This window comes from Thamnophis elegans, chromosome 17, assembly GCF_009769535.1.
Source record: "Thamnophis elegans isolate rThaEle1 chromosome 17, rThaEle1.pri, whole genome shotgun sequence".
NCBI classification, from domain to species: Eukaryota; Metazoa; Chordata; class Lepidosauria; order Squamata; family Colubridae; genus Thamnophis; species Thamnophis elegans.
This window is the reverse complement of record NC_045557.1, coordinates 12,158,312-12,183,027: the sequence shown is the minus strand read 5'-3', so window position 1 is coordinate 12,183,027 and position 24,716 is coordinate 12,158,312. Positions and strand designations below refer to the sequence as shown.

The 24,716-nt window shown below is 47.6% G+C and overlaps 1 protein-coding gene across 1 annotated transcript; it reads right to left on the bottom strand.

The window, feature by feature from the left end:
• Positions 1-2,481: 2,481 nt before the first annotated feature.
• LOC116520038 (solute carrier family 22 member 6-B-like) lies at positions 2,482-14,343 on the bottom strand. Its single transcript, XM_032234177.1, has 9 exons — positions 13,933-14,343; positions 12,249-12,352; positions 10,696-10,850; positions 8,993-9,161; positions 7,131-7,254; positions 5,378-5,490; positions 4,964-5,178; positions 3,859-3,967; positions 2,482-2,689 (listed from the first exon to the last, which is right to left on the bottom strand). The coding sequence occupies exons 1-9, from the start codon at positions 14,341-14,343 to the stop codon at positions 2,482-2,484; spliced, it is 1,608 nt and encodes a 535-aa protein (XP_032090068.1).
• Positions 14,344-24,716: the final 10,373 nt, after the last annotated feature.

Here is a 24,716-nt window from a genome sequence, read left to right as displayed (position 1 = left end):
ATGAACGAAGGAATTATTTCCTGCAAAAGCCCACTCCCCTTTCGTTCCTCTTTTATTTCCTATGGGAGGGGCCATTCACCATCCACCTATGGCTTTACTCCCAAGTCGACCCTGATTTCTGAGCTGTTCTTCTGACAGCTCTGCGCATGTGCACACTGGGAACAGGCTCCAGCTGTTCTTCTGCCTCACTGATGTCCAACTCCGAAGGCAGCTGATAATTGGCATACGGCCCGGGCCCCCTCTCTGCCTCCGACACAGAGCCCTCGTCCGAGCCTTCCCCAGACTCCAGGACTGGCCCATGCTCCCCCCCAACCTCCTCACTGTCTGACTCTGCTGCCAGCTCCGTTGGACGCTGGCGGGCCATAGCAGCTTTCTCCAAAATTTCAGATACTCATTTAGTAGAAAAAAAAAACACGAGCCTCTTTTTATTGATTGACATTCAACTAAAAAAGGCACCAATAAATACACTGAAAACGAACCAGGCAGGAGTCTCCCTGTGAATTCGGGGGGGGGGGGGGCTGTTCTCTGCCTCACTAAATGGGTAGAGACTCGTCTCGCAGCTCGTAAGAAAATCTTCGACCGTTTGCCCCACATTTCCGTCTTCGCACAATGCCCGGGTTTTTCTTGTTTTGTCTTCTCTGGTCTACATCTTTCCAGCGTTCCCTCCGTCCAGGTATGGTGAGAGCCCTGGTTGTTAGAACCACTTCGGAGCAACCGAGATGGAGAACTAACCAGGGAAAGGTAGAGATGAGGAGGTGTCTGTGCGTCTTGGTGCTCGCACTTAATCACCACGCACCACAATGTCTGTGTCAGAACACCCCTGGCAGCATGAAAATCATCGTTTTGAAGGGCCCGAAGGCCACAAGTTTCTTTCCTCATGGCAACCCGCAAAGGGAAGCTGAGTTGGCTTCCTTCAAGAAAGAGAAGAACCACAACTAAGAAAGTCCGCTTGATTCAAGGTGCCCAGAAGAAAACTTTGGACCTCAAATGTTCTTCTCCGCTGCCAATGCCAACCTTATCCTCATTTTCCCTTCCAAAAAAAGGAAAACCGTAGCGGTCTTGGCAACCTGCTAGCCTGTTGGAAGGGCCCGGCGGCCAATGGTTGGCCCTGGGTTTATGATCCTGCAACACCCGTGGGAGATGCCAGATCCCAGATCCTGATTTCCCCATTGAAGCTCAAAGGCGGGTCGACTGGACGACGGGAGACGCAGAGCCCTTTTTCGGCGCCTCCGCCAGGATGGCTTTGGATTTCCATCTCGCTCTGGGGAGACAAGAAGTTAAAAGGCCATTAGAAGCCGCAGGCTTTATTAGCCGGAGGAATAAAGGGGAGGCGAGATGCGTTATTGAAAAAGGAGGCCGCACCCGAGCGGAGAGAAGACGCCTTGGCAAAAAAGAGAGACAGAAAATCAATTTTTGCAGAGATAGGAACCCACGGGCAACAGGAAATTGCAAAATGATGAAAGGCATCGAACCAGATGGATAGACTTGAGAAGGGTAGGGTAAGAATAAGAATAAGAATATAAGAATAAGAATATAAGAATTAGAATTAGAACAGGAAATAGAATAGGAAACAAGAATAGAATAGAATGGAATGCAATGCAATGCAATAGAATAGTAGAATAGAATAGAATAGAATAACATGTAGAATAAAAATAGAATAGAATAGAATAACATGTAGAATAAAAATAGAATAGAATAGAATAGAATAGAATAGAATAACATGTAGAATAAAAATAGAATAGAATAGAATAACATGTAGAATAAAAATAGAATAGAATAGAATAGAATAACATGTAGAATAAAAATAAAATAGAATAGAATAGAATAGAATAACAGGTAGAATAAAAATAGAATAGAATAGAATAACATGTAGAATAAAAATAGAATAGAATAGAGAAAGAATAGAATATAACATAATAGAATAGAATGTAAAATGAATAGAATAGAATAATATGTAGAATAAAAATAGACTAGAATAGAATAGAATAAATCTACTTGACCAGGGGGTTGGACTAAAAGACCAAGGTCCTTTCTAAGTCTATTCTGATTAATTGATTGACTAGAACAAAACAGAATAGAGTAATATATAGAATAGAATAATATATAAAATAAAGTAATATATAGAATAGAATAGAATAGAATAGAAAATAAAATAGAATAGAATAGAATAGAATGCAATGCAATGCAATACAATATAAAATAAATAGGAGTAGAATAGAATAGAATATAAAATAAATAGGAATAGAATAGAACAGAATACAATAAAATACAATACAACACAATATAAAATAAATAGGAATAGAATAGAATAGAATGTAGAATAGAAAATAAATAGGAATAGAACAGAACAGAAATGAGAAGAGAAGAAAAGGAAAACAATAGAATGAAAATGAGAGGAGAAATAGAAATATAGAAATAGAATACAGATTAGAATGGAAGAAGGACTCGGGGGAAAGAGAAGGAAGCAATGGAGAAGGGGACTCACCTCTCTTCAACCTCTTCCACTGTGTCCAGCAGGGGGACGTTAAACATTTCAGGCAGAAAGACCGCAGAAACGCCAGACACAATGGGCGTCACCCCAAATATCACCAGGGGCAGGAAAGGCTGGTAGTCCCCGGCCATCAACACCAGGGGGGCAATGATGCCCCCCAGCCGAGCCATGACGGTAGTGAAGCTGCTGCCTGTTTGCCTGGCAAGGAAAACCCACAAGAGATCATTTTAAAGCCCCCCTCACTGGTGCTACCTTGTCCTCTTCACCTGCACAACGACCCTGTGAGGTAGGCTAGGCTGAGTCACCTGGGCCATGTTTCTCCACCAGGTGGGTGAAATGGCTCTGAATCAGAGGCGGGGGGGGCAGGGCCATCTGGAAGTTATGTGCTGCCTCTGGAGCCTCCAGAGGTGGACACCAGCAAGGCAGAGGAACAGGGGGAGCCTGTTCCCAGTGCCCGCATGCGCAGAGCTGCCAGAAGGCAAGAACAGTTAAAACAAAAGGGGTGACTCAAGAGTAAGACTTGGAGATGATTGGCCCCCTCCCAGTAGACTAAAGGAGGAGCAAACGGACGTGAGCCTTTGCAGGAAGCAACTTGGTTCGTGCTGGTCGGTTTCAAGTCAGAAACTCCGTTTTGACTCTGTGCTCTGTGTGACCTTGCCAAGCTAATTGCTAGTTAGGTCTTTGGCAGCGTTTCAAGGAAGATAAAGATGGGGGCTTCTCAGCCTTATACCGAAAGACTTTGGCAGACTTCTGTCGGACTCTTTACAAACTATTTGTGATTCATTATGGACTGTTAATGAACATCATTCCCAGCAGTCGAAATAAAAGGAGGGTTTTGGGGACTAAGCGTGTGCTTTTTACTGTCTCAGGAATCCTAGGTCAGAACAGCAATGCAGTATTTTTTCAACATCAGCAACTTTAAGAGGTGTGGACTTCAACTTCTAGAATTCCCCAGCTAGCCTCCCAGAATTCTGGGAATTATGTTCCTTCACAGTCCGTAATGATTCGTAATGACTCTGTGAAGAGTCCAACAGAAGTCTGCCAAAGTCTTTCAGGATAAGGCTGATAAGCACCCACCTTTTGATAAGTTGTTAGGTAAGAAACTGGCCTAGTGCGCTGCATGCTGAGATTCAAGGGCCGGTTTCTTCCATTCTAGATTGATCCTTTTGGGACAGGCCAAGCAGAGGTCCTCCAGGGTCATTAACCACAACTCCTATCATCCCCTGCTTGCTGGGTCATGAATATGGTAGGAGAATCCTAGGGTGCTGGATCTAGAAAAGGAGCCAGGATGTGTCTGAAAGGGGAACCTGAGCTGGATTTCCAAGAGCGACTCTCTCCCCCAATGTGGTTTCCACCAATCAGCTTACCTGATTACCGTCGGGAAGAGCTCCCCTCCGTACAGGTAGAGGCACATGGAAGATGCTGCTAAGCAGCCTTTACCCAGAACCACAAAAACAAGACGCAACGTCAGCATATCTGGAAGAAATGGTGGGTTGAAAGCATAACCTGGTTAGTTTTCTCTCAATGTGGGCCTGAGGCAGTGCTTCTCAATCTTGGCGACTTGTTTGGACTTCAACTCCCAGAATTCCCCAGCCAGTATGTTGAGAAGCACTGATCTGAAACTATCCCTCCATCCCTCCCTCCATCCACCCACCTATCCATCCATCTCTTCCTCCATCCACCCATCTATCCATCCATCCCTTCATCCATCCATCAATTGCTTCCTTCATCATTCAACCCATCTATCCATCCATCCATTCTTGTTTCTCAAACTTGACAACTTTAGGATGTGTTGATGTCAACTCCCAGAATTCCCCAACCAGCAAGCTGAGAAGCACTGATCTAACTCCCTCCCTTCATCCATCCATCATTCCATCCATCCTTCCATTCTTGTCCGTCCTTCCATCCATCCTTATTTCTCCAACTTGACAACTTTAGGATGTGTGGACTTCAACTCCCAGAATTCCCTAGCCAGCATGTTGAGAAGCACTGCTCTAACTCTATCCATCCATGCATCCCTTCCTCCATCCATCCATCTATCCATCCATCCCTTTATCCATCCATCCATTCTTGTACATCCATCCATCCATTCTTGTTTCTCAAACTTGCCAACTTTAAGATGTGTAGATTTCACACATCTTATCCATCCATTTCTCCATCCATCCATCCATCTATCCATCCATCCATCCATTTATTTTTGTTTCTCAAACTTGACACTTTAACATGTGTGGACTTCAACTCCCAGAAGTCCCCAGCCAGCATGTTGAGAAGAATTGATCTAACTCCATCCATCCATCCAGCACGGCTGGCTGGGGAATTCTGGGAATTGAAGTCCACACATCTTAAAGTTCCCAGCTTCAGAAACACTGCTCTTGATCATGTCTTATCCCTCAAACATAGCTAGAAGGGAGTAAATTACAACTGCTAGTAGACCCCTGAAGTTGGACATTCCTTCTCGTTGTTTCTTCTTACCAGAAGGGACAGGAAGACTGACCAAAAGGAACATTCCTGCTAGGATGAGGGAAACGGATTGGATGATGCGTCGGCCGACGTAGCTGAGCAACAGAGCACAGACCATCTTGGCCACCAGGTCTGTCGCTCCGAAGAAGAGCTGCACCAGGAAGACGTTCATGCCGAACATGGAGAGGTCCATGGAGAGCCCAAAATAGGCCATGTTCATGGAGAAACTGAGAAGGACAAATATTGGGTTAGAAGTTGTTTAAGTGGAATCCTACAACTGATAAGAAATGCTGGTGTTGGATTGAGGGTCTCCTCATTGGCTGGAGAAGATGGACGTTGCCATCTTCTCCATCTGAGAAGGAACTCTTCTTTGGAGAAGATGGATCTGCTTCGTCCATCCTTCCTTTGATGATGTTTTCACCATACCTGACAAGCATGAGACAACAGCTGATGCGTCTCAGTCCAGGGGTGCGGAAGAGGTCCAAGCAAGAGTGGTTGCCACGTCCTGGAGAATTACTCCCCGATTGGGTCTCCAGCATCTGTGTGGGGAGAAGAAGGGATTACACAAGAATGAATGCAACAGTTTTTGTGTGTAGAGTAGTGTTTCTCAACATCGAGCACTGGGAGTGGACTTCAACTCCCAGAATTCCCCAGCTAGCATGAGGAGTTAAAATCCACAAGTCTTAAAGTTGCCAACTTTGTAGACCCCCTTGGTATAAAATATAGTTGCTCTGACTGGTCCCCAGGCCAAGCGAAGTTGGACTTGGTTAGCACTTGGTTAGGAGACCATCCTAGGATCCTAGGAATGTATGTTAGACCAGGAGGTGAGAAACTATTCCAGAAACAGAGAAGAGTTCCCTGCTTCCGTCTTGTTGTCCAAGAAAATGGCCCAGATGAGAAGTTCTGTGGTGTTCAGGAGTCCGCTTGGATTTCAGAAGATGCACAGAAGATGTATGGGCTTCAACTCCCAGAGATTCCTAGCCAGGGTGGGAGTTGAATTCTGGGAGTTGAAGTCCACAGATCTTAAGTTGTCAAGTTTGAGAAAGATGGAGGGATGGAGGGATGGAGGGAGGGATGGAGTAAGTTAGATCAGTGCTTCTCAACATGCTGGCTGGGAAATTCTGGGAGTTGAAGTCCACAGATCTTAAAGTTGTCAAGTTTGAGAAGGATGAATTGATGGATGGATGGATGGATGGATGGATGGATGGATGGATGGATGGATGGATGGATGGATGGATGGAGTAAGTTAGATCAGTGCTTCTCAACATGCTGGCTGGGAAATTCTGGGAGTTGAAGTCCACAGATCTTAAAGTTGTCAAGTTTGAGAAGGATGAATTGATGGATGGATGGATGGATGGATGGATGGATGGATGGATGGATGGGTGGGTGGGTGGGTGGGTGGATGGGTGGAGTAAATTAGATCAGTGCTTCTCAACATGCTGGCTGGGGAATTCTGGGAGATGAAGTCCACTCATCTTAAAGTGGCCAAAGGTGAAGAACAGGGAGGAAGGGATGGAGAGATGGATGGAGGGATGGAGGGATAGATCAATGATTCTCAACATGCTAACTAAAGAATTCTGGGATTTGAAGTCCACTCATCTTAAAGTGGCCGAAGGTGAGGAACAGGGATGGATGGATGGATAGGTAGATAGATGAAGAGATGGATAGATGGAGGGATGGATAGATGGAGGGATGGAGGGCAGAGGTGGGTTCCTACCAGTTCGCACCTATTCGGTAGAACCGGTTCGTCAAATCTACCGAACTGGTTAGAAGAGGTTCCACCAGTGGACCCAGAAAGCAGGCCACACCTACAGAAGAGGTTCCCAAAAAATTTGAAACCCACCACTGATGGAGGGGTAGAATTAGATCAATGCTTCTCAATTTTCTGGCTGGGGAATTCTGGGAGTTGAAGGCCACAGATCTTTAAATTGTCAAGTTTGAGAAACAAGGATGGATCAATGGAAGGAGGAAGGGATGGAGGGAGGGAGGGGTGGAGGGATAGAGTTAAACCAGTGCTTCCCAGCATGCTGGCTGGGGAATTTTGGGATCTGAAGTCCACTCATCCTAAAGTGGCCGAGGCTGAGGAGCCATAGTCCCAGTTGAGAAGAGCCAGGCCAACCCCTGGAGAGCCAGCTATGGGGATGCATTGAACCTCAAGAGAAACCTCTCCGCTCCTCACCTCCAGCACCACAGCTTCCCCCGCCGCGGCCTTCCCATTAATCCTGGCCACGTGCTGTAGGTTGCGCAGGGCGGCCTCCCGCTCGTTGTTCATGAGGAGCCAACGGGCCGACTCGGGAAGCCACCTGAGGAGGAAGTCAGATTGGGAGGGCTTGAAGTCGCTTCTGGGGATCTGGGCTCCTGCTCTCCGCGCGGGAAAGCCCAGCGGCCAGGCTGAGCTTCTTCATTGTTTTGAAAAGGGCGTACAGGTAGTCCTTGACTTACGACAGTTCATTTAGTGGCCACTCAGAGTTACAACGGAACCCGGGGGGGGGAAGCGATTTGGGACCATTTTTAAAATGTTTGTGACCGTTGCAGGATTCCCCGTGGTCACGTGATCAAAGTTGAGACGCTGGTCAACTGACTCATATTTATGATGGTTGCATGTCCCATGATCCCCTTTTGCGAAGCCAAGTCAATGGGGGAAGCTGGATTCACTTAGCGACTGGGTTACTGGCTTAACGATTGCAGGGATTCCCTTGACAACTGTGGCGAGAGAGGTCGTAAAACGAGGCAAAATTCATTTTTATATATGTCACAGTGTTTCTCAACCTTGTCAACTTGAAGATGTCTGGACTTCAACTCCCAGAATTCCCCAGCAGGCTGGGGAATTCTGGGAGTTGAAGTCCAGACATCTTCAAGTTGACAAGGTTGAGAAACACTTCTAGCAACAGAAGTGATGGGCTCGATTGTGGTCGTAAGTCAAGGACCCTCTACGCTTCCTCTCCTGTCGCATTGATACCACTTATCCAGCAAGCGGGGTAGGATGGAGGGCAGGACCCGTGACACACTTACAGGGTGTCCTCGACTTAGGACCGTTCATTTAGCAACCATTCAGAGTTACGACAGTGCTGAAAAAGTCACTTAGGGCCAGTCCTCGCACTTACAACCATCGCAGCATTGCCATGGTTGCGTGTTGTGTGGGTGTTGTGAAGTTGTGAGTGCTCACTATCTGCCGTTTTTCAAGAAGAGACTGAACCGCCATATGACCGGAAGGGTCTAGGCCAGGGTCTCCTGCTTGGGACTAGATGACCTCCAAGGTCCCTTCCCATCCTATTTATTCCATGTGGGTATGTTCAAAATTTCGGTGCTTGGCAGCATCCTTTCCAGCGCGCTTCTCATAAGCAAAGTCTGCATGAGTCATTGGATTCGCTTAACGACTTCAAGATTTGCTTTAGACATGCTGTGATTTGCTTAACAACCTTGGCAAAAAAGGATCTTAAAAGCAGGGGGAACTCACTTAGTGACCTCACTAAAAAAACAGAAGGTCCAGTCTCAGTCATGGTCATAAGTCAAGGACTACTTATACCTGCCTGGGGAAATAGAACTAGATGTTTTAGGACACGTCTGGACACAGCCAGAGGCCTGCAGCCTTCTTCACAACTAAAGTTATGTTCACAGGTGGTATTCAATAGGTTCAAGCTGATTCTGGTGAACTAGAAGCAGAAAGTTTAACCAGTTTGGAGAACCGGCAAAAACCACTTCAGGCTGGCCCTGCCCCAGCCCGCCCGCTCGCCTGGTTGACCTGCCCGCCCATTCACTCCGCCTGCCCGCTTGCCGCTCGCTCCACCCACCTGCTTGCCGCTTGCCCGCCTGCCCGCGGCTTGCCCTGCCTGCTCGCTGCTCACCCCACCCACTCGTTGCTCATCCTGCCCGCCCACTTGCCGCTTGCTCACCTTGCTGTGGGTGACGTTCAGTTGGCCACACCCACTCAGTTACATGACACCCCCCCAACCAAGCCACACCCACAGAACCGGCAGTAAAAAAAAATTTGAATCCCACCACCGGTTATGTTCTGGCCTGAAGGGAAAATTAGGGACTCACCAGGAATAGGCGAAGAAGGCGAAGAACGGGGCGGAGATGGCCAGCTGCAGCCAGTGCCAGTCGCGGATGGCGTAGGCCAACCCTGCCAGCAGCACCTGCCCACCCGTGCTGCAGTAGCTCTGGATGGAGACCACCACGGCCCGATACTTGGTGGGCACCCACTCCAGACCTGGGAGAGGGAGAGGGAGAGAAGCTGAAATTGCAGACCCCAGCAAGGGTACGATCGATGTGGCTCAGGGTTGAGCTGAAAGTCTCTGAGCTCCGTGGTTCATCTCATCAGCCAGCCAGCGAACATCTTCAGTGTTAGAAGGGATGTGGGGTTTATGGAGAGGAGGAGGAGGAGGAGGAGGACTGTGGGGTCCTTGGTGCTCCCTGAACGTGATTGTTTTCTTCTAGACGTTTCATGACCCAACTAGGTAACATCATCAGTGCTAGAAGGGATGTGGGGTTGTGGAGGAGGAGGACGAGGAGGAGGGGGGGGAGGAGGAGGAGGAGGAGGAGGAGGAGGGAGGGAGGAGGAGGAGGAGGAGGAGGAGGAGGAGGAGGAGGATTGTGGGGTCCTTGGTGCTCTCTGAGCTTGGTAGTTTTCTTGCAGACATTTCATGACCCAACTAGGTCACATCTTCAGTGCTACAAGGGAGTAGGAGTGATTTCCTTGCATCATTATTATCACCATCACCACCAGTGATAGCACTGATGAGGTTACCTAGTTTGGTCATGAAACATCTGCCAGAAAACAACCAATCCACGACTGCTTTCCAAAGGTTGGAGGGTCCCCTTGAGGCTAACCAGTCCAGCTCACTGTTGATGCCAGTAGCCAAGCCATTATTTAACCCAACATTTCTCAAGCTTTGCAACTTGGTGGACTTCAGTTCCCAGAATTCCCCAGCCAGCATGTCTACATTTCACCTAATTTAAAGCAGGCTGGCTGGAGAATTATTGGGAGTTGAAGCCCACCCAGCGCAAAGTTGCCGAGTTTCAGGACAACTGTTGTGGCCCGCCAGTCGCCATCAGAGCTGGCAGCAGAGTCAGACAGTGAGGAGGTTGGGGAGGAGCATGGGCCAGTCCTGGAGGCTGGGGAAGGCTCTGAGGAGGGCTCTGTGTCGGAGGCAGAGAGGAGGCCAGAGCCGTATGCCAGTTATCAACTGCCTTCGGAGTTGGACATTAGTGGGGCAGAAAAACAGCTGGAGCCTGTTCCCAGTGTCCGCATGCGCAGAGCTGCCAGAAGAACAGCTCAGAAATCAGGGTCGAGTTGGGAGTAAAGCCACAGGTGGACGGTGAACGGCCCCTCCCAGATGACATAACTGAGGAGCGAAAGGGGAGGGGGCTTTTGCAGGAAACAATTCGTTGGTTTGTTTCAGGAGTGTGAAGTTCTGTCTGTGAATCCCAGAGACTCTGTGCCCAGAGTCTTTCCTTGCACAGTAGCTCATTTGGGAAATGTTTACATGGCAGCTTTCCAAGCCTGATAAGGTCTGTGGTCATAAATACTTCTTTGAAAGACTGTGTGCCAAGCCTTGGCTGAATATGAGTGAGAGGAATTCACATTTGTTTAATAAAAGGGGGTTTTTCGGGACCAGGATTCTGCTTCGTGCTTTTGGGGGAAGCCTAGGTCAGAACAGACCACAGCTCTAACCAAACTTCACCCCATATTTTCCCACGTGCCCCCCTCCCCAATCTTCCCATCCTGCCTACCCAGCACTCACTTAAACAGATGTAATTCAGCAGGAATCCGGAGATGCCGATGCCACTCAGGAAGCGGAAGATACAATAGATCAGGAAGCTGTTGGAGAAGGCGGCCCCGGTGCCCATGACGGCCACCATCAGCAGCGACCAAATCAGGATCAGCCGGCGTCCGTATCTGTGCCAAGAGGGTGACAAGTAGGCTTAGGACAGTGATGGCTTTCTCCTTGCATGCCGAAACTGTGTGCCCCCCGCATGCTCCCCCTGCCCATGTGCGCACAACCTCCATGCTTGCACATGCGTCACCCACATGCACGACAGAGACCCCAAAATCAGCTGGCCAGCAAGAGGCTCGGGTGCCTGCAGAGGGGGGGGGTCCATGTGCTACCTGTGGCATAAATGCCAGAGCTTCGCCATCACGGGCTTAGGACATGTCTGTGAGATCCCAGGTTTTGGGGGAGGGTGGGCAGGAGACGGATTTTGCGTAGGATTCGAAAGGAGGGTGTCAAACTCTCTTCGAAATCTACCCCATCCTTGCCTCGGCGTAGCCAAACTGCTTCCTCTTCTGAGAGCCAGTTTGGTCTAGAAGTTAAGGCACCCGGCTAGACAGTGGGAGACAGAGAGTTCTAGTTGTGCTTTAGATTCAAGGCCAGCGGGGTGACTTTGGGCTAATCACCAGGAGACTGGGAGTTCTAGTCCCACCTTGGCTATGAAAGCCAGCTGGGAGTCTTTGGGCTAATCACCAGGAGACTGGGAGTTCTAGTCCCACCTGCTGCTGGGGATGATTGGGCCAATCAACAGGAGATTAGGAGTTCTAGCCCCACCTTATCCATGAAAGCCAGCTGGGAAACCTTGGGAGAATCACTGGGAGACAGGGAGTTCTAGTCTTAGGCCTGAAAAACTGGCTGGGTGACCTTGGGAGGGTAAAAGGATTCTTGCCTTGCGGAGGGGTGCGGGTGTTGGACTAGAAGACCGCCAAAGTCCTTCTTCCAACCTATGATTCTATGGGCCCATCCCTCTCTCTCAGTCCAGTCCACTTCACAGGGTTGTGAATATATAATGGCGCTCTGTGTGTGCCTGTGTGTGTAAGCATAACTCTGGAATGCCTCAAGCAATTTCAACCAAACTTGGTACACAGATGATTTACCCTCTGGAAACAAACACTGTGAGGGTAAGACACCCCTAAAATCCTTCGGGGTATGTGTTCTGTTAAGATACAGCCTGTTGTGCCTTAAAATGGCTTCTACTGTACTGCCGTAAAATGGCTTCTATGCAGTGGAGTTGCCATGGTGACGGCTTCATATCACTCCACAAGGGGCTCCCTCTGCTAAGGGGGAAAATCCAACATTAGAAATTACGTTTCATCCGGACATTTTCCCCCTATGAATAAATACCCGGGCAATGCTAGTATTTATCAGCTAGTAAAATAGATAAACATGCTAAGCTGCAATGTTCAGACTGCCTAAAATACATTCTTTATTTGTAGAATTCTAGCTTTGCACAATTCTGTGGTTTGTAAACCTCTCTGGATTTTCTTTGCTTGCAGAATTTCCTTCAGCCACCTGGGGTCTCTTACCTGTCCGAGAGGTCACCCAGGACGAAGGCCCCCACCAGGACTCCTGCCATGAAGAGGGATTGGGCCAAGCTCTTCAGGGGCTGTAGGTTGCAGACCAGGTCCCACTGCAAGGACACAGAAGGAAGAGCTGCATTCCCACAACAGGCTCAACTGTTCTGACCGAGGCTTCCCAAGAGCCTGAAGCAAACTCCTCCTCCTGACAAAAACTCCTTTTATTCACTGACTGTGAATTCTACTTATTCACATCCAGCAAAGTCTTTCAAGGGAGGATTTACAGTCACAGACCTCATCTGGCTTGGAGACCTGCCAGGCCAAGATCTGCAAAACTTGGCCAGGAGTCTCGGAGAGTCATGAACCAATTAAGTGAACTAATGGTCTCCTGCAAACTCCACTCCCCCTTTGCTCCTCTTTTATTTCCTCTGGGAGGGGCCATTCATCATCCACCTGTGGCCTTACTCCCAAGTCGACCCCTGTTCTTTAGCTGTTCCCTTCGTCTGGCAACTCTATGCATGCGCACACTGGGAACAGGCTCCAGCTGTTCTTCTGCCCCACGGATGTCTGACTCTGAAGGCAGCTGATAACAGGCATATGGCCCTGGCCCACTCTCTGCCTCTGACACAGAGCCCTCCTCAGAGCCTTCCCCAGACTCCAGATTTTACATCCCTCAGAACAGATTACAGGACACTGAATGAATAACCAACGGTTTATTAACTAGCTAACTACGAACAACGCAACAGCAATGCCCCATCTGACAGCTATTTATATGGAAGCTGTTAGACGGGGAACCAATCGAAGGGCTGTGATTTTCCCACGTCGCAGCCAATCAGCACTAGCCAGGTGCCGGTTTAAACCCTGAGGACACTGCACTCCTTCCCCCTGGATTGTGCATGCATAATCCAGTATAATAGGCGCGCCACCTGCGTCTCAGCTTGGGTGTGTCCATCGCAGAAGGAGAAGTGTTGTCTTCGGCGGGAACCAGAGGTGAGTTCCTACCAGTTCGCACCTATTTGGTAGAACCGGTTCGTCAAATCTACCGAACCAGTTAGAAGAGGTTCCACCAGTGGACCCGGAAAGCAGGCCACACCTACAGAAGAGGTTCCAAGATTTTTTGAAACCCACCACTGGTCCTTGGATATGATTATTCTACACTATCATGCTCCGGTTGGTAGTGTGAGATCTTGCCATTCATTAATCCAACCTGCCGTCTCCATTTCCTCTCCTTGCTTATAAAAAGAGGGACCTTTCCTTGAGAGCCAAGGTGGCGCAGTAGTTAAATGCAGCACTGCAAGCTACTTCAGCTGACTGCAGTTCAGCAGTTCGGCTGTTCAAATCCCACCAGGCTCAAGGTAGACTCAGCCTTCCATCCTTCCGAGGTGGGTAAAATGAGGACCCGGATTGTTGTTGAGGGCAATATGCTGACTCTGTAAACCGCTTAGAGAGGGCTGAAAGCCCTATGAAGCGGTATATAAGTCTAACTGCTATTGCTATTGCCGGTACCAACCGCCGAATCTTAATATAGATGTTTTTAATATTCATGTTTTATTGTGTTTTTTTTTTAATCTGGGTACATATCGCAAGCCCATGTAGGATATGCCACAGATTGTCTGACTGACTGATCAGATAAGTAAATAAATAAATAAAGCATAAGTAAATAAGAGAGGCTGGAAGTGACCTCCGAACATACCTCCGTCACGATGGTGGAGGCGAAGGTGCTGTGGTCGTACTGCCACCCGTCAAGGCAGGGTTCCAGCCCCACTTCCCTGCCTGCTGTGTCGTTAGAGGCGGGCGCCACCCACCCCGCGAAGCGCCGGCAACTGTCCGGCTTCAGGTCCTGCCCGAGGGGCACCAGGTTCTCTTGCTGGGTGAGGTTGCCCGTCCGTGCCAGCCTACACCGGTGCTCCGGAGTAGCCGCGCTGAAGTTCTGCACCAGGTTGTGGCTGGCCAGGAACAGAACAGGCAACGAGAGGAAGAAGACCGAGAAAATTTGGAAGGTGCCCATGCTGCCGACCTCCTCCAGCAGGTCCCCGAAAGGGATGGTGGCCACGGGAGGCCCCGGGCACAGGGAGAGACGGCGTTGACCTTTCGCGGGTGCCATGATCGCCCAATCTTTCTGCCGTTTTTCCCTACTGCCAAGGAAAGGTCCCTCTTTTTATAAGCAAGGAGAGGAAGTGGAGAGGGCAGGTTGGATTAATGAATGGCCATCAGGAAGCTGCGGATGACCGGCTACCCCCTTGGCATGGAAAGCGGGTGGGACAACAGCCATGGAGAAGGCAGGGTCTGTGTGTGTTTGCGTGTGTGTTGATGTCAGAGGTCTTCAAACTTGGCAACTTGAAGACTTGTGGACTTCAACTCCCAGAATTCTCCAGCGTTTTAAAGCCAAAAAATGATTTTAGAAGAAACTCTGTGGGGAGGAGAGCTGGCCTAGAGGGGCTGAAGAATGAATTCCTCAGCCCTTCTAGGCCAAGTCTCCTCCCCACATGCCATCAAGGTAGAATTGCAAACCAGGTTATTTGGTGGTTTCCAAGAGGCTTCCTTTCCCATGGCCTCCCAACTCCCACAACGACTCCGGAGATTATATTTCTTATTCTGCCTTTTTTTTTTTAGGTTGCAGGCCAAGAGGAAGGACAAGCAGCTTTTCAACCCAGGTGGCCCTCAGCTCACAATAGTTCATTTATTTATTTATTCAAAAAAGTTTTTATTAAACATTTTTACTTTTAAAAACAGAAAGAAAAACCCAACAACAAGAAAAGAGAAAAAAAACAAGACGTCCATAACAATATAAAAGTAATTGTACAAATGTATAAATGTGTAAACATGAATGCCAATACAAAAGGCTGTATAATTACTTTGCTACTGTGCTTCATTTAGTGACTGCTCCAAGTTACAACAGCACTGGAAAAGGTGACTTACAACCATTTTTTCACACTTACGACTGTCGCAGCATCCCCATGGTCACATGGTCCAAATTCAGATGCTTCGCCACTGACTCATATTTATGACGGCCGCAGTGTCCTGGGAGTCATGCGACCCGCTTTTGCGACCGTCTGACCAGCAAAGTCAACGGGGAAGCCCGATTCACTTAACAACCTTGTTACTCACTGCAATGATTCGCTTCACAACAGTGGCAAGCAAAGTCCTAGAATGGGTCAAAATTCACTGAAGAAATGTTTCACTTAGCAGCCAAAATTTTGGGCCCCGTTGTGGTCCTTCCTGCTTTGCAGCATGTAAAATTGTTTTATGGCAAACCTTCTGTGATTCATAGAGTTGCCAAGAGATATGACCTTGATAAAACGGTAGGTTTGCCCTGAGGTAGGAGATACACATCTTCAGAAATGTGTGCCAGCCTCTTCTAAATGCCAAGCTGTCAGAACTGAGGTTTTGCCATCTCTTCTATCTTAAAAAAGATAATTGGTTTGTTTCAGGTATGCTACACCCAGCTAGAGGTCAAATCAGTGGTGGGATTCAGGCGGTTGAGACTGGCTCGGGCTTCGACCAGCGGCTGGAGGTGCTAGAGGTGGGTTCTAGCCCGTTTGCTCATGGTAATATTCAGTCGGTTCGGACGAACTGGTAGCTCAGATCACCCACCTGCCCTGGCATTATGCCATCCTACGTAACCATGTTTTTGAGGTGCATGCACAGAAGGTGCACATGAGAGCAAAGCGCATGCGCGGAGGGCGGGCAGGGGAAGCAAGCATGCAAGTACTGGGCAAACCAGTGGTAAAAATAACCGAAACCCATCTGTGCAACCAATATTGCAACTAACTTAAATACATGCCAGGTGCTTGAATTTTCATCCCATGACTGATCATGTGGCTATGTGAGAACCAGCCGTAAATTCCTTTTTCCAGTGCCCGTTGTAACACGGAACGGTCGCTAAACAAATGTGGAAAGTCGAGGACTATAGAGCCGAGGTGGCGCAGTGGTTAGGGTGCAGTACTGCAGTCCACTTCAGCTGACTGTTATCTGCAGTTCAGCGGTTCAAATCTCACCGGCTCAGGGTTGACTCAGCCTTCCATCCTTCCGAGGTGGGTAAAATGAGGACCCAGATTGTTGTTGGGGGCGATATGCTGACTCTGTAAAGCGCTTAGAGAGGGCTGAAAGCCCTATGAAGCAGTATATAAGTCTAACTGCTATTGCTACTGCTATTGCTATTGCTAAACGATGACTTTAGATTTCTTCCTCACCTAAACAATATAGTTGATGCCGTATTTGGGGGCGAAGGTCCACACCGCACGGCTCAAAGTTTGAACCAGTGGCTGCAAAGCGAGAGGCAGCGCAGTGGTTACAGCAGGGGACTTGAACCTGCCAAAGATGCTGGCTTAGCAGTGCAGGAGAAGTTGTTCCCCCTTTTAATTTGGGGAGAAACTGAAAAGAAACCTCTACGTCAGCGGGGTCCATTTCCTGCGCTTGCTTTTGCGAGGTGTGCACATCGGTTCTAAGCTCCGCAACAGTTGGCCTGGCGCATTGGCGACTGGAACATTCTGCAACCTCTTCGAGAGACTTTGCAGAAACGTTGCCAAGCCAGGGTATTTTTTTAGCCACGCTTTATCGAGCAGCCTTGCCTTTGAGATTAATAATACAAGGTTCGCAGCAAGCTGGTGCATCAAAATGCGTCATTCCATTCCTGGAACTTTCGTTTCGTTTATCATTTATGGAGAGATTCTTGGGAGCGCCTTCCTTACAACGGTGGTTCCTTCTCATTGGAGATGAACGCTCCCTCCCCACGCGGTCCTAGTTAATGAGTTCGAAGCGGCCTTCCCAGGTCCATCCTGTCTTGCATCCAAGGATGGTCAGAACATGGCTAACCATTGACCGGCTGACCGGCCCTTTCCTGCCAGCTCTGAGCACATGGAGGGCCGCGCAAGCCCTTCGTTTTGGCCATGAACTCAAAAATTCCTGGAAATCAACCTGCAGACAGAGCCCCGTGGGCTACTTCCTCTAAAGGCCTTCCGACTCCTGGCCTTTTGATGCAGTTCCTGCCGATGTGGGTGCCCCTGCACAGACCGTATCCTAGAGTCCATCGGATTGGAAGGGACCGTGGAGGTCATCTAGGCCAACCCCCTGCTCAGTCCAGGAGAACGATGTGTTTTTCAACTTCAGCAGAGTTTACGGACCGCTTTGTTCTAGTTTGATGTATGTTGTTCCCCAAAACTGGGCTCTTGCTTGGTATCGAAGCCGCTAAGTCACCGGACACAAGGTGTGATATAGAATCATACTTTTATTTTGGTACCAAGATATAAGGACCCCAGTTTGAAAAGCTAACCAAGGGCCAAGAGTAGAATCTTACAGCAGTTTTGATAGTCAAGGGATGGTTGCTTTCAACCCTTTGCCCTTCCCCTAATAATGCATGCAAGACAGATCATTTTGATTGGTTGTTTGGATTTCACGTCATTTGTTTTTCGTCCCAGGTCAGGGGTATCTTGCAAAGTGTGCCACCTCTATATGGGTTTGGGGGGCTTTCTTATAAGCGAGCTATTCCCGTTCCTAACATACCAGCTAGTGGTTTTAAGGTGCTAACTTTTGTCTTGCTATTAATGTGCAGCCCCCCCTCCTTCCTATTGCAGAGCAGAATAAAAGAGGCAGCTACCCTGCGACCCACCCACCCCCCTTCAGTGAGAGATAGGAAAGGAGCAAAGCTCTTAATTGTCAAGGCAAAGAAATGAAGACAAAATACAGTACAATACAATAGCAGAGTTGGAAGGGACCTTGGAGGTCTTCTAGTCCAACCCCCTGCCTAGGCAGGAAACCCTATACCATTTCAGACAAATGGCTATCCAACATCTTCTTAAAGACTTCCAGTGTTGGGGCATTTGCAACTTCTGGAGGCAATTTCTGTTCCACTGATTAATTGTTCTAACTGTCAGGAAGTTCTTCCTTAGTTCTAAGTTGCTTCTCTCCTTGAATAGTTCCCACCCATTGCTTCTTGTCCTGCCCTCAGGTGCCTTGGAGAATAGCTGGACTCCCTCTTCTTTGGGGCAGCCCCTGAGATATTGGAAGACTGCTATCCTGTCTCCCCCTAGTCTTTCTTTTCATTAAATTAGAAATACCCAGTTCCTCCAACTGTTCTTCCTATGTTTTAGTCTCCAGTCCCGTAATCCTCTTTGTTGCTCTTCTCTGCACTCTTTCTAGAGTCTCCACATCTTTTCTACATCGTGGCGATCAAAACTGAATGCCGGATTCCAAGTGTGGCCTTCCCACGGCATCATAAAATGGTATAAACACTTCACGTGATCTTGATTCTCTCCCTCTGCTGAAGCAGCCTAGAACTGTGTTGGCTTTTTTGACAGCTGCTGCACACGGCTGGCTCCTATTTAAACGGTTGTCCACTAGGACTCCAAGATCCCTCTCACAATTACTACTACTATACTACTAAAAATGTTTTATCAGAATTCATATTCCTCACTCTCATGTCCATTCCATCTACACCTGGGTCTTATCACAACATATGAGCCTTCCTCTGATCCCCAGGACCTCATCTGTGCATACATTCCATCACCTGATCCTTCACATTCCCACCAGCCAGCCATGCCGGGGTGGGGTGGGGGGTGGCAGGGCGCATGCAGGAGAAAAGCGGCCATGCACAGGGGGCAGGGGGGTTGCACACTCATGCGTGGGGGTGAGGGAGTGTGTGGGGAGTAGCGCCCACCCTCCCATGGCCCATTTCTGGTCCCAGGAGGCTGCAGGGAAGCCTCTGCATGCGTGGGGGGCAGGGGGCGCAGAGGAAGTCATGCGCATATGCGCAAGGGGGGCATTCAGAGGAGTGCCACATGCACATTCCATTATGGGTAGGGGCGCGCACTATAGGCACACAACACTTCACACTGGTTTAATGGTTAAGGCACCAAGCTAGCAAGCAGGAGACTCCGAATTCAAATCAGGGCTCCTCAAACTACAGCCCCCGGGATGGATATGTGCAATGGACGCTTGTGTTGCTGCAGAGAGTCTCCCCCTTCGGGGTCTTTTTGCATGGATCGGAGGGGGGCAGAAATTCCGACTTGGGGTCTGCTTCGGCCTCCTGGTGGGGGGCTTTGGGCCAAGGCGGGAGGGAAATGCCACTGGTGGTGAAGAGCCGGGGGGGACCCCTGGACTAGATGACCTCCAAGGTCCCTTCCAACCATGTTATTCTGTAAATCTGTAATCTTAGTCCCGCATCGAATGGCAAAAGATCATCTCTTTTTCCCCGCTTTTAATTCTGCGTTATTTCAATGATCAACAATCATGTCGACTTCGATGGCACAGATGCGCCGGTCCCGTTTTTAATCTCCTGTGTTTGTTTTTTTCCTCCCGAAAGCTGCTATCGGCAGAAGAGAAGGAATTGATCACAAACTGCATTTCAGAAGGGTGAACCTGGGGGCTTAGCGATGAGAGGACATCCGAGCCACACACACACAGACACCCATCCCAACGCCCGCCCAATCTGCTTATCCAGATTACGAAGCAACTAGCAGCTGCATTCGCATTGCCTGCTAAACTTGGTTAGTTTTAACCTGGATTAGTTTCCAAAGAATTTAGCATCTTGAACAAGTGCTGCCTATTAGCTCGACGGACGACTCGTGCATTATTGCACAAACTCCGAAAAATGGATTCATTCACAGGCTGTCTAATCCCAGGCCGCTGTAGATTATTTTTGTGAATTGCAATTAAGCGGCTCAGCGGCTCAGAGCGTCATAAGAGATTCAGCACCGGAGCATCTCCTGAAGGCAAACTGCGTTCCCAGGATAGAGAGACTTTTTTTTGGGGGGGGGGGGAGATCTTTCTTGTTATTGTCCTCCTGTTCTTTTTCCGGTAACAATTTTGTCCCCCCCCCCCCCCGCCTGATTTATGAAGGCCAGAGAGAAGTAAATAAATACAGGGAGAAAAAAGGAACGGACAGATCCTTGATTGGCAAAACAACTTGTTTGCAAAGCTGGTCCTTTGGACTTTTGACTCCAGAGGAGACGGGGGTGTGTGAGAGGGAGTCATTTCCTTTTTCGGTCCAGGATGGCAAAATAAACTGGATTGGTCTTGGGTGCAAATCCAATATTTTCCAGCTTCAGCTGGTTTTCTCTCCTGAGGAAACTCAGGAGAGGCAGGGGTGAACAAGGACTTCTTACTCAAAGGGCGAACCGTGCGCACTCCAATCCATGGGTCAGTGGTCACATTGGCCGAGGGACTGCTGCACACAATTCAGCCAAACTCCTGCTGCAGCTGGATCCAGATGCCACAGACGGCATGACATTGACGGGGAGATTACGTGGCAATAGCTCGTGGTGTTGGGTTGAACTCAGCATGATAGGACCTCGTAGACGACCCCCACTCTGCCAAGGACTTGGAGTCCTCATCTCAAACAATCTAAGCCCCAGAGCTCACTGTAACAGCATTGCCAAAAAGGCATTAAGAGTTGTTAACCTAATTTTGCAAAGCTTCTTCTCCGGTAACATTATGCTGTTAATTAAGGCATACAAAACCTTTGCCAGACCAGTCCTCGAATACAGCTCGTCTGCCTGGAATCCACACTGTATATCGGACATTAATACGAGCGAGCGAGTCCAGAGGTATTTCGCGAGAAGAGTCCTCCGCTCCTCTGCTCACAACAGAATCCCTTATGCCACCAGGCTCAAAATTTTGGGCTGGGACAACCTGGAACTACACCGCCTATGGTCTGACCTAAGAATAGTACATAAAATTGTCTGCTACAACATCCTACCTGTCAAGGACTACTACCACAATAACACACAGGCAAACAATAGATACAAACTCAAGGTAAACCGCTCCAAACTCGATTGCAGAAAATACGACTTAAGCAACAGAGTGGTCAACGCCTGGAATGCTCTACCTGACTGTTGTTACATCCTCAAACCCCCCACAGCTTCAACCTCAAACTGTCCACCGTGGACCTTACCCCATTCCTAAGAGGTCCATAAAGGGGGTGTGCATAAGCGCACCAGCATGCCTTCTGTCCCTGTCCTACTGTCCCCATTTATTTGTACCCATTTCCTCTGTTTATGTCCATGTTTATACTTATACCTGTTATCTCGTACAGTTTTGACAAAATAAGTAAATAAATAAACAAATGAATGTTCTCAGAGTTTGAATCAGAATCAGAGAGTTGGAAGGGTGCTTGGAGATCTTCTAGTCCAACCCCTTGCACAGGCAGGAGGCCCTACCTATACTACTTCAGAAAAAAAAATCCTGGAAACTAGGCAGTGGAGGAAGGTAGAGAGTGGTGAGTTTCAAATATTTTTGGAACTTTTTCTGTAGGTGTGGCCTGCTTTCCAGGTCCACTGGTGGAACCTCTTCTAACCGGTTCGGTAGATTTGATGAACCGGTTCTACCGAATAGGTGCGAACTGGTAAGAACCCACCTCTGAAGGTAGAGGTGGGGAAAATACTTAGATTGAATGCCAAGAAGCAGTGCCAAAAGAGATAAAGGTCTTAGGAGAGAATTCCTGTAGCCATTCTTCTTATGTTTTTGTCTCCATTCCCCTAATCATCTTTGTTGCTCTTCTCTGCATCCTTTCTAGAGTCTCACCAAGATGTGTTGTATTTTGCAGCTTCATGTATGATTCATGTATCATTTTCATTTCATTTCATTTTAGTTTATTTGTATGCCGCCCTTTTCCCTGAAAGGGACTCAGGGCGGCTCACAACTCAAGGGAGGGGAAAAACAAACAAAGTTACAAAAACATAAAAACCATACATAGTTAAAAAACACAACAGTCATACCATTCGAAGTGGGGCAGCGAGTCTTTAGCCCCAGGCCTGTCGGAACAGCCAGGTTTTAAGGGCTTTGCGGAAGGCCTGGAGGGTGGTGAGGGTACGAATCTCCACGGGGAGTTCGTTCCAAAGGGTCAGAGCAGCCACAGAGAAGGCTCTCCTCCGAGTAGTCGCCAGTCGACATTGGCTGGCAGATGAATCTGGATACAGACAGGAGGTTGTACAATTAGCCTTGTGGTGCAATCAGAACAATCTTGAACTAAATACACCCAAAACCATAGAAATGGTGGTAGGTTTTAGGAGAAACCCTCTTATACTACCACCTCTTGCAATACTAGGGAACTCAACAGTAGAGACCTTCAGGTTTCCAGGTTTATCCTGGACATAAATTATTTCGACTTGTGCCCTCAAAACGACACTATAGGGCACTGCACACCAGAACAACTAGACACAAGGACAGCTTTTTGTGACTATAACCATGTTGGTTGTATCACTACGCTTTATGTTGTTTTATTTGTTTCCTAGTACGATTTGATTGCTTATTAGTAGCAATAGCAATAGCAATAGCAGTTATTTGTATTTGTATTTGTATTTATTTGTCTTGTATACCGCCCACTCCCTAAGGACTCCGGGCAGCTCACAATAGACAAGGGAAGGGGAATAACTAGACAAAGACAACACTTTAAAAAAACCCGCAACATTCACAGTTTCCGTGGGGCTGGATGTTTCACAAGCCCCCCGGCCTGCTGGAGCAGCCAGGACTTGGTGGCTTTGCGGAAGGCCGGGAGGGTAGTAAGGGTCCGGATCTCGACGGGGAGGTCATTCCAGAGGGCTGGAACTGCAACAGAGAAGGCTCTCCCCCGGGGGGTCGCCAGCCGACATTGGCTGGCGGATGGAATCCGGAGGAGACCCAACCTGTGAGATCTAATCTGTCTATGGGAGGTAATTGGCAGGAGGCGGTTTCTCAGGTACCCAGGTCCGATGACATGTAGGGCTTTATAGGTAGCGACCAGCACCTTGAAGCGGATTCGGAGACTAATGGGTAGCCAGTGCAACTCGCGGAGGATAGGTGTGACGTGAGTGTACCTGGGTGCACCCACAATCGCTCGCGCAGCTGCGTTCTGGACTAACTGAAATCTTCGAACACTCTTCAAGAGCAGCCCCATGTAGAGCGCATTACAATAACCCAGTCTTGAGGTCACAGTTAGACTTATATACCGCTTCATAGGGCTTTCAGCCCTCTCTAAGCGGTTTACAGAGTTAGCATATTGCCCCCACAATCTGGGTCCTCATTTCACCCACCTCGGAAGGATGGAAGGCTGAGTCAACCTTGAGCCGGTGAGATTAGAACCGCTGAACTGCAGATAACAGTCAGCTGAAGTGGCCTGCAGTACTGCACCCTAACCACTGCGCCACCTCGGCTCTCACCTATGACTATTACTAAGTGTTGTGTCTTATTATTCTTGATGAATATATTTTATTTTTCTTTATGTACACTGAGAGCATTTGCACCAAAGACGAAATTCCTTGTGGGTCCAATCACATCTGGCCAATGAAGGATTCTATTCTATTCTATTCTATTCCATTCCCCATTCTCTTTCCTATATTCCATTCCATTCCATTCTTTCTTTTCCATTCCATTCCATTCACATTCCCCATTTTCTTTCCTATATTCTATTCTATTCTATTCTATCCTGATTCTGTTCCATTCCATTCTATTCCCATTCCCCATTCTCTTTCCTATATTATATTCTATGCTATTCCATTCTATTCTATTCCCCATTCTTTTTCCTATATTCTATTCTATTCTGATGCTATTCCATTCTATTCTATTCCCCATTCTCTTTCCTATATTCTATTCTATTCTATTCTATTCTGTTCCATTCTATTCTAAATATAATCTATTCCTATTCTGCTCTGCTCTGCTCTATTCTATTCTATTCTATAACTATTCTATTCTAATTCTATTCTACTCTACTCCATTCCTATTTTCTATTCTATTCTATTATTTTAGTTTCTATTCTATTCTATTCTAATTGTATTCTATTCTATATTCCTATTCTATTCGAATTCTATTCTAATTCTAATTGTATTCTATTCTAATTCCAATTCTATTCTATTCTGTTTTCTATTCTATTCCGCAAATGACAAATTAATCAGTAAGCAAATTAACCCACTCAACCCGCAAACGCTCTCTTTATTTCTATTCTCAGCCCTTCTGAGAATTGCTGAGTTTTACTCATGGATGGACAGAGATCTTAGTGGAATGCTTTAAAAAAAAAAAAATCTAGGTCAGCCATGGCCTCCTTGTCACAAAACCTTGGCAGTTGCCATTCAAAAGTACAAGTACAAGGAACACTGTATTTAACTTGTCTTTTTATCTGGGTCTAAGGCTGTAAAAATTCTTAAATATGGAGAGGGTTTTTTTAAAATGTCTTCCTGCAAGCCTGATAAAGAATTAATGTCCCTCAAAGGTTGCTCAGTTTTCCAACAGTTTCTCTGGGTTCACCCATCATCAAAACCTACAACCTGGGGAGAATGGAATGGAATAGGAATGGAGAGTAGAGAATAGAGTAGAGTAGAGTAGAGTAGAGTAGAGTAGAATAGAATAGAATAGGAATATATGCAGTAATAGACTAAAGTAGAATAGAATAGAACAGAATAAAATAGAATAGGAATATAGAGTAGAGTAGAGTAGAATAGAATAGAATAGAATAGAATAGGAATATAGAATAGAATAGAGTAAAGTAGAATATAATAGAAAAGAATAGAA